We start from the raw sequence: 12,629 nt of genomic DNA on the forward strand, positions 1-12,629 counted from the left end.
TACCTTGCTGTTCTTAGGGACACCCAGCCACAAGACACCTAAGCAAGGGTCACATGATGCTCACTTCACATCCCTAGGCTGAACAGAGCAACTGACTCACAACTGATGGCAAAGTGCAAAGAGAAGTCTCTGAAGAGGAAATGATATATCATTAATGGTCTTGGATATTTAAAATTTTTTTCCTCCTTTTCCCACTGTTTAGAGTAAGAGAAATAATGACTTGTAAGATAAATGCCTAAAGATACACACTTAAAAAGCCTAGTCTCTTGGAAGGAAGGATCTGGTAGGTGCTGATAGCCTGGTGCAGGGAGCCATGATGTAAACCTAGTGTTACAGTGTGCAGCTTTCATGACACCCTGCTGTATCCTGCATGGTGTCTAAAAGTGTCCTGTGGTACTTAGAACATGTTGTTAGGTCACATATTCATAACTTCACACGACAGTGGCAACAGGACATATTCTTTTTGCAAAGTGAAAGTTTTTATTGCTTGTTATGATTTTGACAGGCAAAACCCTACATAGGGACTGTAATACCTACAATACCTATAAAGTGATCTTTACAGAATGCCTGAGTAGACTTCAATGTTAGGATGAACTCCACGCATGAATTCTTTCTTTCCTTTTTTTGGGTGAAGCAGAGCCCAGCTCTCCCAGGTTGGTGGAGGCAGGGCAAAGGAACAAGGACAAAGACAGAGAAGCTGCATTCTTGTCCCATCATCTCCCCTCACTACTAGCCATACCCACCTGGGATTCACTGAGCTCACACACACATTTTCAAGTGGGGAATACCAAGGTCATGCATGTTGAAGAAATTCAATCATATTGCATTTTCTTATAAAATGAGATGAAAAAATAAATCTAAACACACTTTTCAAGTGTTTCTTTTCTTTAAATTTTTATATATGTTAAATCTCTTATTTTCCTTTTCAACATATTCTACTTAGAACTTTTAAAAAATAAATTTTCTTTCTGGTACCTTTCATTTCCTGTGTTAGCCTTGGAAACATAAAATACATCTCACTAGAACTCTTCTGTGCAAAATAATAAACATAAATAATATTAACATCTAAGTTATATAAAAAGAGGCCATTTCAAGGTTTTCACTGCTACTGCCATCAGCTGTGGTCCCTGGAAGATGCTCCTAGAAATAGTTGGTGGTCTGCCCATTTAAGCCACACAGATCCTGGTCTGGCTGAGGTGGGTTAGGCAAAAATTCACTGTCCCTCTTGTCCATCTGTAAACTACTTCGAGAGAACTGTAAGACACTTCCTAGCCCATTGACCAGCGAGAGGGGGGAAATCCAGTTGAATGAGCTGAAGTTGGGCAGGTTGAAAATGGACGACAGGGAGGCTGCCCTGCTGGTGCTGGTGGGTTTCATCTTGGAGTCCCCAGGATACCCTTCCAGGATAGCCTCCCTTGGCATGGAGGACCCTGGGGACTGACTGCTCAGTCCTTCTAGCAGAATGTCCTCCCTTAAAGGCACATTCATGTCAACCACATTGGGCTCCCCACGAGCTTCTGGGGAGCAGGCTGGCCGCTGCATATGCCAAGATGCCTGTGAGATGCAGTCCCGGGAGAGAGATCCAGAGGTACTGATTCTCCTCTGTTCAGACGATTCAGATCTGGGTTCTCCTGGGAGGTGTCCCTGAGCAAAGGTCTCTTTGGGAGCAATGAGTTTCTTGGGGGACCTCTTGGCCATCTGGCGCCCCAGCTGAAGTTGGGTGGGGAAAAGGCTCCCCTGCATGGCTTTGAAAAACAATCTGGAAAGAGCATATAAAAAACAGTTATCCGTGGATAGAGCTTTTGAGCTCTCTGAGACTTGCACAATGTAAAAGCACTGAGAATGTTTATATATTCTGAGATATATAAAGCCTGAGAATGCTATAGAGCTCACTTAGGACTTGAGGGACACTGTCCCTTATACCCACCTGGGAAGCAATGCAGCAACAGGTGCTATGAGACAAGTCAAGTAAAATACGGGGTCGCCCAGTAATGTTTGCATAGTCCAATAAGGATTGGATGGAGGATAACACGTTGCACAAGAAGCATTGTAAATCAAAGCCACAGTGAAAAACAAAAGGATACTGAAGCCACAAGCTATCCAGTTGAGCCAGGTCTAAAGGGAAAAGAGAAAGACAGGACTTTTATTTCAATAAAAATGCACTGGTCAACTGTGAGCGGGTAGATGTTCTAAGGGTTTAGCAAAAACACAGGTCTTTGGCACAGACAGCCAGGAGGCCTTGATGAGGCTGCCTTCAGCATCTATGGACCAGCTGGGACACAGGGAGATGGAAGTCAGGGATATGAATGAAAGGAGAGGGGGAAAGGGGGTGGGACATGAGGTAGAGGAGGAGGGGAGAGAGGGCAGGAAGGAGCTTAATGCTGCCCAGGTGAAGTGTTTGTGTCAGGATGCAGCAGTTCCCATACCAGGGGCTCCATACACATGGCAGGCCCACATATTTGTTTTCCTTCTCCACAGTGAGGCTAGCTTTGTAGTAACCTGTCTGCTCAGAAACCTTCTAGATGTCATGGAATCTGCCTGGGAGTGTGGGGCCCGCAGCATCAGCACCCTTTGGGATCATGTCCACAGCACTTACCCAGGTCTTGGTTTCAATACCAAGGTGCAAGAGGAAGGTGAACAGCGCGATTGCTGTTATGGGGGTCCCCCAGGTAAACACATCTGTGTCTGAGTCATAGTAGGCCTGAAAGACAGCAGTGTCCTGTGTCTGTGGGTCACTGGATGAAGCTGATAAGAAAGGCTGCCAGGTGTCAACTTACCAGGTAAGGAATGAAAAAGCAAACCAGGCTCTGGAAGGCAGCATCAGCCATGTTTAACCAGAAGGTATGTGGCCGATATTCCTGAGACACAAAAACAAGCACAGATTACAGGGAAGTGTACATCTCTTCAAATGATGTTTTCCAGTAGCTACAGGGCCTATAGATATCACCCTAGGGCAATTTGCTAATTCAGGACTTTTGGTGCTTGAGGTCCCAGAGGGCTGAGGAAAAAACACAACGCAAACATCTGCAGAGGCATCCAACTGAGTCAATCACTGAAAGCATCTGTATACAAGACCAGCTACAGTAGTTCTAGGCCAACAACAGACAGATAAAACCATTTTCTAAAGCCTATGGGGAGCATTTTCCTAGGGTAGACACAGCAGCTCAAATTCTGGACGTCTTGCTCCAACTTGAGTCCTTCTACTCCTACTTTGTCAGGGTTTTGCACCCTTTGTTGGTGGGTCTCTTAGAATGTTTCTTAAAAGTGTCTTTTAAAATTATATCATGGATGTATTTAATGTTAAAATAAAAAAGCTGTACACTGGGGCACCTGGGTGGCTCAGTCAGTTAAGCGTCCAACTTCGGCTCAGGTCATGATCTCACGGTTCGTGAGTTTGAGCCCCATGTCAGGCTCTGAGAGCCTGGAGCCTGCTTTAGAGTCTGTGTCTCCCTCTCTCTCTGCCCCTCCCCTGCTGGTGCTGTCTCTCTCTTTCTCTCTCAAAAATAAACAAACATTTAAAAAAATTAAATAAAAAAAGCTGTACACTGAGGGCAAAAATGACCTTGATGTGGACTGATCAAGCTTTCCTTAACTGGGGAACAAAATGTGTACTGGACTCTGAGTTCCTGAGCAACTGGGGCTGGTACTGGCCTGCAGGGAATGTAGATTGGACTGAATGAGCATTTACTGAGCAGTTAAGAAAGTGCTGGCTAGGCCCTTCCTTCAGTTCCCTAGTTCCACAGGACAAACTCCCTGTGTCTGGTTCCCTAGGCCAGCCTCAGCTGAGGCTGAGCTGAGGATAAGAGGCCCAGCTGAGCACAGGAATTTCTCCACTGACAGGCAACTAGCAAAGGCCCTCCTCATTGGCCAGACCCTCAGTAGCTCCTACCCTGCAGCCCAACCCCCTCTCCCCCTCCCCACCCCCACAGCTGCCTAAGAGGGAACTCAGTGTCAATGAGGGTGATCAGGGGAGTCAACTCAAAAGTAAACAAATTCTAAATTAGAGACTGTTGTAGTTGTAAGAGATAGGGAGGATACATATGCATACATATGATGATTCCAACTAGCAAAGAGAAGCACTTAGAGGGCCTGAGTTATTTATTTTTATATGAAATTTATTGTCAAATTGGTTTCCATACAACACCCAGTGCTCATCCCAACAGGTGACCTCCTCAATGCCCATCACCCACCTTCCCTTCCCCCCAAACCCCCATCAACCCTCAGTTTGTTCTCAATATTTAAGAGTCTCTTATGGTTTGCCTCCTTCCCTTTCTGTAACTTTTTCCCCCCCTTCCCCTTCCCCCTGGTTGAGTTTCTCAGGACCCACATATGAATGAAAACATATGGTATCTGTCTTTCTCTGCCTGACTTATTTCACTTAGCATAACACTATCCAGTTGCATCCACATTGCTACAAATGGCCAGATTTCATTCTTTCTCATTGCCAAGTAGTATTCCATTGTATATATAAACCACATCGTCTTTATCCATTTGTCAGTTGATGGACATTTAGGTTCTTTCTATAATTTTAGAGGGCTTTAAATGCTGGGAGGACTAGCTGGTAATTAGCAGTCAATCTATGTGGTGTATTGATGTAAACATGTATTTATATCTGTTTGAACTCACTTATTCTCTCAATGTTTTCTCCATGGGTTTATCTTCTGGTTAAGTCCCATTCAAAATAAATCACACTGTGGACGGGGGATAGGAGGTTGTTTTAGAAAAATCCCGGCTCTGGGGCATCTGGCTGGTTCAGTGGGTTAAGTGTCTGACTTCGCCTTAGGTCACAATGTCATGGTTTGTGGGTTTGAGCCCTGCATTGGGCTCTGTGCTGACAGCTCATTGGGCTCTGTGCTGACAGCTCAGAGCCTGGAGCCTGCTTCAGATTCTGTGTCTCCCTCTCCCTCTGCCCCTCCCCTGCTTGTGTTGTCTCTCTCAAAGATAAATAAATGTTAAAAAAAAAAAGATTAAAAAAAAAAAAAAAAGAAAAATCCCTGCTCAGGAGTCAGCCACCTGGCCCTGACTTCAACTCCAAGTGGATTTTCCTTGAGTTCCTGGAGATTCTTGGTGTAGAGACAGTTTTCACCTCACTCTACTTTTTCTTTAAAGCTCCCTCTTTTTTTTTTTTTTTTTTTTTTTTTAGCTTTATTGAGGTAAATTGATACACAAAACACATTTAATATATACATCTTGATGGGTTTGGACATATGCATACACCAGTATACTGTCACTCCAACCAATAACTTCACTCTACTTAATGTACGGCACAATCAAGTAGATAGAATCCATTTTTTCATCCCACTGGTCATTTTCCACAATTTTAACAATTTCTCCCAGGGTGAGTTAAAGGGAGGTGTGAAGACTTGCACTTTCTGTAAGGTGAACATGGAGAGTGGGAGGGCCAAGATAGGAAGCGGGTACAGGATGGGTCCCTTACCTCCATGTTCTGACCACTCTTGTAGAGCTGTGGTTCAGTCAGCAGCACATCAGCTGGCACATCCTTGTCCAGCACCCCAGTCACAAGCTGGGGAAGTGACGAGAAGAGCAGATTAAAGAAGATCAGATACCACTGGTCAATCATAGCAGATGCAGAGAAGCCACAGTAAAACTGGAACCAAAACAGGAGGCCCACAAACATCTGAAATCAAGAAAGGAAGAATGGGGATAAGCAATTCTTAGCTGTCCCTGCAGATTCTCATCCAAGGGATCTAAGAGTTTTGCAAAATTTGACTAACAAGATTAAACTTATTGACAACAATTTCCTCCAAAGATAGCCGTAACATTGTTGCTCTGTCTCTCCCTCCTCATTTCTTTGAGTATGAAGGACCAGCAATGGGAGATGAGAATTCCCAAGCAGAGCCCATGGAGAGAGGACACTGGTACCAGCCTGTGAGAAATGCAGATTGGATGGAACAAGCATTTACTGAGCACTTATGAAAGTGCTGGTTAGGCCTTTCCTGACAGTCCCTTAACTCCACAGGACAAATTCCTTATATCTTGTTCCTAAGGCCAGCCGAGATAAAGTCCAGCTGAGTAGAAGAATTCCTCATAAAGGTCCAGCAGGGTCTAGGGTTGCTCACATTTCAAAAGGGTCAGCTGTGTTCTTCACCCATTGCAGCTTCTTCCCTAGCACCTCTCCTCTGTGATAGTAAACTAAACCTACTTGTGTTACATCCCAGATCTTGCCGCTGTCTTTAGTCACAAACATTTTCTGATGAAGAACAGTGGGAAATCATTGATTCCCATGGCAAAGAGGACACACAGGAACATGGCAGAAGTCGGTAATGCTACCAACATTGGTGCCTTGACCAAGTCCTGATATCCACCAGGCACTCTGCTGGCAGGTGAGCTGTAGTTATTATCACTGGTTCTTACAGCTACCCCCCACTTTGCCGAATAGTAAAGTGAAGACCAGGGAGCTTGAACAGCCTCTTCAAGTCCATGCTCAGTAGAAGTTGGGTGGATCTCTTCCCACTATCACTGAACATCAGTGGGTTGAGTGTATTTACATGAGAGCATGGCAGTTTAGTGATGGCAAAGCATTTACACTTATAAGTTGTACACTTATCAATTTGGCACAGATCATTTAACCCCTTTCTGCTTCAGTGTCCTTGTCCATGAAATGGGCATCCCAATGGTACTTAGCTATGGGTTGTTGTAAGGATTAATGAACTTATGCATTTAAAGTACTCACAAGAGCTCCTTGTGAGTACTATAGGTACTCACTTATGGTTTGTACAGTTTGCAGTACAGTTATTTCCTTAGCCTCAAGCAGGGCCAGCGTGTTTACACCATTTAGAGAAAAGGAAACTCAAGTCCAGCATGTTAAATGACTTAACTATGGTCATTGTATGAGTAATAAACCCAACTTGTTCAGCCACTTGTGGGTCTGGGCCTGGAGGGTATGGACACTCCCAGGACAGAACATGGTGGAAGAACATTCTCTGCTGGGGACCACAGGTAATGGCCTGGGTTTTAGTTCTGGAGCTGTCACTGTCTCTTTCTGACCTTGACTCAGTCACTTACCTTCTCTGAGCTTTGGTTCCTGGACCTGAAAATGGCTTGCTCTGAAGATCAGAAAAAAATGACACGTTTTCTCCAAGTCTTGTTTCAGTCTATGACCTAATGCAACTTTTCCCTTCCACACTGAAAACTAACAAACTTGGATTTTTCATTGACTTTCTTCCATTCTCACTCCGACTGTTGACTTTCACCCACCCCCATAGGCTCAGCCTACTGAGTCATCAATGAGCAACTGGAGTCAGGAGAAAGAGGAGGAAAAGTACTTAAATAATTGAGACTTTTTTTCCCCTGTAGTACCAAAAAGACTTCTTCCCAAACTACTGTTGCTATGGAAACTTTCCTTCTCTCCTAAAACTAATGACTTTCTCACTTTGGGAGGCAGGGTGATTTTCCTTGCACTTCTCAACTAGATTAAGTGCTTGTTAACAGAGGCCCTGCATCTTATGTGGAATAAAGACAAGTACCCCCTCCTTCTTTCATTCCCTCCAGGAGGACAGATTCATTACGGCAGGCAGGAGGCTGTGCTCATTCAGGTAGCCACTCTGGCACTCATTTGCAACTAAAATGTTGAATTTCTTCCCCTCAGTCTGCGAAATTTTCATGAGGAATTACAGAGAATAGACCTCAACTCTCATATTTTGCTTTTAGAAAACAATCAGAAAAATCCCTAGGAAGCAAAAAAAACTTGCTCAAGATTGCATAAGTAATTAATGACAGAAAGAGAGCTAGGGTTCCATCTGCCCAGCCCCACTCATCTGTACTCAAGCACCCATTCACCTCTTTGGGAACTGAGAACCTCTAAATTTGCAACTATATGCATGGAGACCTCAGCTCTGGGGATGCAATGCTAGCATGGCACAGACTTCCTTGGACAGAATCCTAGGCAGAACCTAATCTGAATTAATTTCCAGGACCCAACCTACCAATCAGACATGCCCTGACTGGTCCTGAGTATCTGTATTCATTTTGCTAGAAGACATTTTGAAAATGGATGAGGGTGAGGGGGCAAGAGGGTTGGGAAAGATAGGTAGGTCTAAATCTCCAGAACAAACAAGAACAAGAGGCATACCGGTGGCAGTTTAGACTTAGTATGATTTTTAAGTGGAATTAATGGGAAAGAAATAAGAAATATATCTTTTCATTTATTGTGTATTTTATTCTTTTTCAGAAGAGTACAGGATGACCTTGACATTGGAATTGTGGTATCCAATGTGATAGATTTGTGGGACTACCCTGAAAGATCACTTACACCAAGAGTTTATTTTGTCTGTTTATACATTCAGCCACAAGCTATTAGAGACAAGAGCAACACATACCCACTCAGCAACTTCTTAGCAAAATGTCTATCCCTCACCTACAAGAAGGGCAGGGTTCAGAAATGGCCATGCATCCATTCTGGAGGGCTATGGAGAAAGACGCTTGTCTGCCAAGGTCATAGTAATAAAAGAACTAAGAATTAAACATTAGGATCAACATGAAATGGAGAAAGGCCCTGGATTAGAGCCTCTGGAGAGAGAACTGTCATCAGCCAGCCTGGGTATGACCCAACTGGAGCGTCAACTACAGACTGAGCTGGCCAGAAGGGGGCATGTCTGCCCTGCCAGCACAGAAGACAGTGTGGCAAGACCCTGCTGGTGGCCCTGTTCCTCGGGCCCTAAGCTTGCATTCTGACTAGGGGACTGGCACACTGGCCCAGTGTGGGTATGTTTTAACAGAGGCTGTTCAATATTGGAATCACAGCATGACTAAGTCCTGTCATTCTGATTCCAGGACTGCCAATACACTCCTACTTGTCACTGGATTTCCTGACTGCTCTAGAGTGAGCAATGATCAGAGGACTCCTGTCTGTGGACACCTCAGCAGTCTGCTCCTGAGAAACACATTAACAGAGTGGTTAAGAGTTGGGAGCCAGATGAACTGGGGTTAAATGCTGCCTTGACTACTCACTAGCTGTGTGACCTTGTGCAAACAAGTGGACATTCTTGTTTGATCCACCTGTTTCCACAACTTACCCCCTTACAGGTGCAGTTACCCTCATGTGCCTGTGAGTTAGACTCCTGAGCCTATAGGGTGCAAGCCCAGGCCAGGCCTGGGGGAAGTTCACAAAGGCTGAGGAGGATGGAACCGACAGGAAGCCTTGGGATGGCCAGTGGGCCACATTCAGGTGATGGTCCAATAAATCTCAGCTAAGGCTTTTTGAATTCAAAAACTCTAGAAACCAGAAGTGTCAAATACCTACTGTATTTTTGTAGAAGAAGTACAGCACCATGTTGGCAAGTCGGGAATAGCACCAATGTCCATGAACAATTAAGAGTCTCTCAAGGTATCGGAATCTCGGCACTGCAAAGTCACTGGCCATCACTGCCTTGAAAGGGAGAGAAGTCCCTGTTATTGTTGACACCTTATTCCACCTAAGGTCTGTCATATCTTCCTCAAATACAAGGCAAACATGCATGGAGAAATCCAGTTTCAAACACAAATGTACATGTGACTGGCCAAGGCTCACTTTACCAGGATTTCCCTTATTATCTCCTTCAGTTAAAAAAAAAAAAAAATCAATCTCAACAAGCACTCTAGTTCAGGGATATCACTTTATAGAAGTCATTTAAGATTTAAAATATATGTAATTGATTTTTACAAGTTTTTGTTTTCCCATGCTTTTTTTAACAAGCAAAAAACAAAAACAAAAGCCCAGAGATGTACACAGCTTCTCTGCTATTCTCCACTCTCTGATGTTTTATTCATATTAGGATCTCAACCCAGAGATGAACCAAAGCTGCCCCTTTTGTATGCATCCTGGCAGTTGACCATCCGGATAGGTATGTTTTGGGTCCTTCTCCTCAGGAGCCACAGGTGATAAGCAAGGCCAAGCCTATGGCTCTGCAGGCCTTCACATAATCCAGTCCCAGAAAGCCGATAAAGGGCAATGGGTGTCCACTCCACCCAGAAGACAGTGGGGGAAAGCAGGTTTCCTCCATGGACAGGAAAGATGACTGGGGGTGGAAGCTTCCTCTCACTTCACTCAGCATCATGCTCTATACAATTAAACTGGGCCAGACAAATGCCATCAAAATTATATCTTTTGTACCCAGAATAGCTTAGACCCCACCATATAATGCATTTTTCTATGTGGGAAAAAAGAGTTAAAGAAAATATCAGGAAAAGATAGATTTCTGCTTATCTTTGAAGGATTGTTCTATACAAAAATGTCAGTCTGCTTCATTTATTTCCCTATAGTCAAATAACTCCTAGAAAATAGTAGATCACACTTGATGTGGTCTTCTGTGGATCAGAATAATGTAATTATACATGACAGAAAAGTGAGAAGCCTTAGAATGTCTGCTTTCTGAATCAAAAGTTAAGGATTTCAAAGCAAATACTGTTTCTATACCTCTTTCTGTCATCACTGGGGTTTGGAGGGCTTTGTGTATTCCTCTCCAGACTTCTGACACTCCTTCCTGCCTCCAAATCTAGGCCCCAAACCCACTGTTTGTCCCTCTGTCAAGGTGGATCCCAGCTAGGTTAGATCCTCCATGCAGAAACTAGTGTTTCTCTTTGATGGCATTTATTACAATTGTGACTATTTGTGAACATTTAAAATATGTATCTGTCTTCCCAGCTTTTTTCTGGACATCCCATGAGAGCCAGGATAGTAGAGGTTGTGATCACCCTGAATTCTGAGTTCTGAGTCAGTGCTTGGCCCCATGAAGTGATCAATAAACATGGGGAACTAGATGACCCCATGAAGACCAAGCTTCTTGGAGATGCAGGATCTCCTTTGTCCAATTGGGATAGCTTCTCCCATCATGCTCTATACAATTAAAGTAACTGGGCCAGACAAATGCCCAGTTGGCTAATCTGGGAAGCTCCAAACACTCTCACTCATTCTCAATCTGCTCAGATTCCTAGTGTCACTGTTACCACAGCATCCCACAAAGTCTATCTTCCAAAGGGCTCACCTTTACTTACTGGACTAAAGTGAAAGCGGGTAAATATTCCCTGGGAACCTGAGCACTTAGAACAGTAAGAAAAGGTATCAGGACTTATTGTCATCTTACTTAATGCATCCTTAATAAGAAGTGTGGCTTTAAATAAATGCAAAAGTGTCCAGCAACATCCTACCTGGAAGTTATGCCCACTCAAAGCTTTGTCTCAGTATGTGCCCTATGGCTTGGCTGTTCCCATCACTTCTCACATGATTTCAGTCATGGATCTCTCTGGCCCCTGCCTTGAGGAAGTGAGTAGTGGTGGCAGCTCAGTCTCTTCCCCATCCAAAAACCTGACCATATTTCACACAAAATGTATTTACTTAGTGTATTTCTCTTGCATATACTATTTATGGGCACTGCCCTGGTCAGCTTTTCACTATAGAAAACCGATGCAATGGCGGCGATAATGAAAACATCAAAATGAACCAACTATTATGATTATGTTTATCAATTCACCACCCTAACCTCTTCCCCTGGGCACACAGCACTAAAAGGCAGGGATGGAACCAACCCTGGGCTGCATTTTTAGTTTCATGGAAGAATTAAAACCACACAAGTAACATAGCACAGTGACTGAGGTCAGATGAGAGCAGGAGAGTAAGGCATGTGCTGAGATTGGGCCAAGAGGGAACTACTATGTTTCTAGCTCAGGACTTTCCAACTTACTATTATTTGCATTTCAGGTAAGGAAATTAAGGAGTTCTGCACAGACCTGGCACATATTAAGTGTTCAATGAATAATTACTGATTGCATCAATGAATGAATCAACCAATGACTAAATGGTGACCAACATCTGGATTTTTAGGAGAAGAAAACACAATAGATTGTTCTCTAAAGTCTCCACCAAGTTAAAAAAAAATGTCATGATTCAAAGTTAATCAAATGTTGGAAATTGTTGTGATACTACATCCAGAAGAAAGTTATTTTTAATTAACTCAGTTGTTCAACATAAAAATCACATGTTGAGAACCAACATAGTGACAAATGAAAAAGGCAGAGACTAATTTTCATGTGAGTCAAGATGGCTACTTTCAATTTTTATAATGATACCAGGTTCCAACTGTCCTACAGCAGATTCATTTTTTCAAATGGTTATCTCTAATGTTAAGGAACAGCAAAACATGCCCTCCAAGGATGAGCCATAAATAGCCACAGCGGTGATGACTCACCTTGCCTTACTCTGTTCCACTTATTTCACAAAAATATACTTATAGACATAGGCAAAGTTTTTACTGCTTCATAAACATGAAGGACTAGCCATCTTCCACCTTATCATCTACTACTGGCTTACAACCATCATGTTTTATTAAAGGCCAACCCTTTAGCTTACTTGACAAAGTTCATAGCAAGGTATGTCAGTGGGCCACTTGGACACATAGGACAGTCCTGATTGGTCTTTACCTGCATGCCCTCCTGGCCCGAGATTCCCACACCCACATCTGCCACCTGGATCATGCTGACATCATTGGCTCCATCTCCTAGAAACAGCACAGGCAGGAAGAATCATTTGAGTTGAGGTGCACAGAATCAAATGGCTTGATGGATCTTCATGGGGTCCCTATTGGGCTGAGTCCTGTGAAAGGGTCATGGGGATGAGTGAGGAAGAGGCAGTACAG

At 43.6% G+C, this 12,629-nt stretch overlaps 1 protein-coding gene across 3 annotated transcripts in view; it reads right to left on the reverse strand.

Moving 5' to 3' along the window:
• Positions 1-457: 457 nt before the first annotated feature.
• ATP10A (ATPase phospholipid transporting 10A (putative)) overlaps positions 458-12,629 on the reverse strand; it is a 177,028-nt gene continuing 164,856 nt past the window's right edge. For 2 of the 3 annotated variants that reach the window (XM_019434748.2, XM_019434746.2), the window contains 7 exons: positions 12,415-12,491; positions 9,263-9,388; positions 5,438-5,638; positions 2,778-2,858; positions 2,597-2,701; positions 1,928-2,115; positions 458-1,759 (listed from right to left, as the gene is read on the reverse strand). In XM_019434748.2, the coding sequence (XP_019290293.2) occupies positions 1,141-1,759; positions 1,928-2,115; positions 2,597-2,701; positions 2,778-2,858; positions 5,438-5,638; positions 9,263-9,388; positions 12,415-12,491 (1,397 nt within the window). In that variant the 3' untranslated portion in view covers positions 458-1,140. The remainder of the gene's footprint in view (positions 1,760-1,927; positions 2,116-2,596; positions 2,702-2,777; positions 2,859-5,437; positions 5,639-9,262; positions 9,389-12,414; positions 12,492-12,629) is intronic. The other variant, XM_019434747.2, reaches the window with a different exon arrangement.

Source organism: Panthera pardus, unplaced genomic scaffold (genome assembly GCF_024362965.1).
Source record: "Panthera pardus isolate Hobbes unplaced genomic scaffold, ASM2436296v1 HiC_scaffold_24, whole genome shotgun sequence".
NCBI lineage: Eukaryota > Metazoa > Chordata > Mammalia > Carnivora > Felidae > Panthera > Panthera pardus.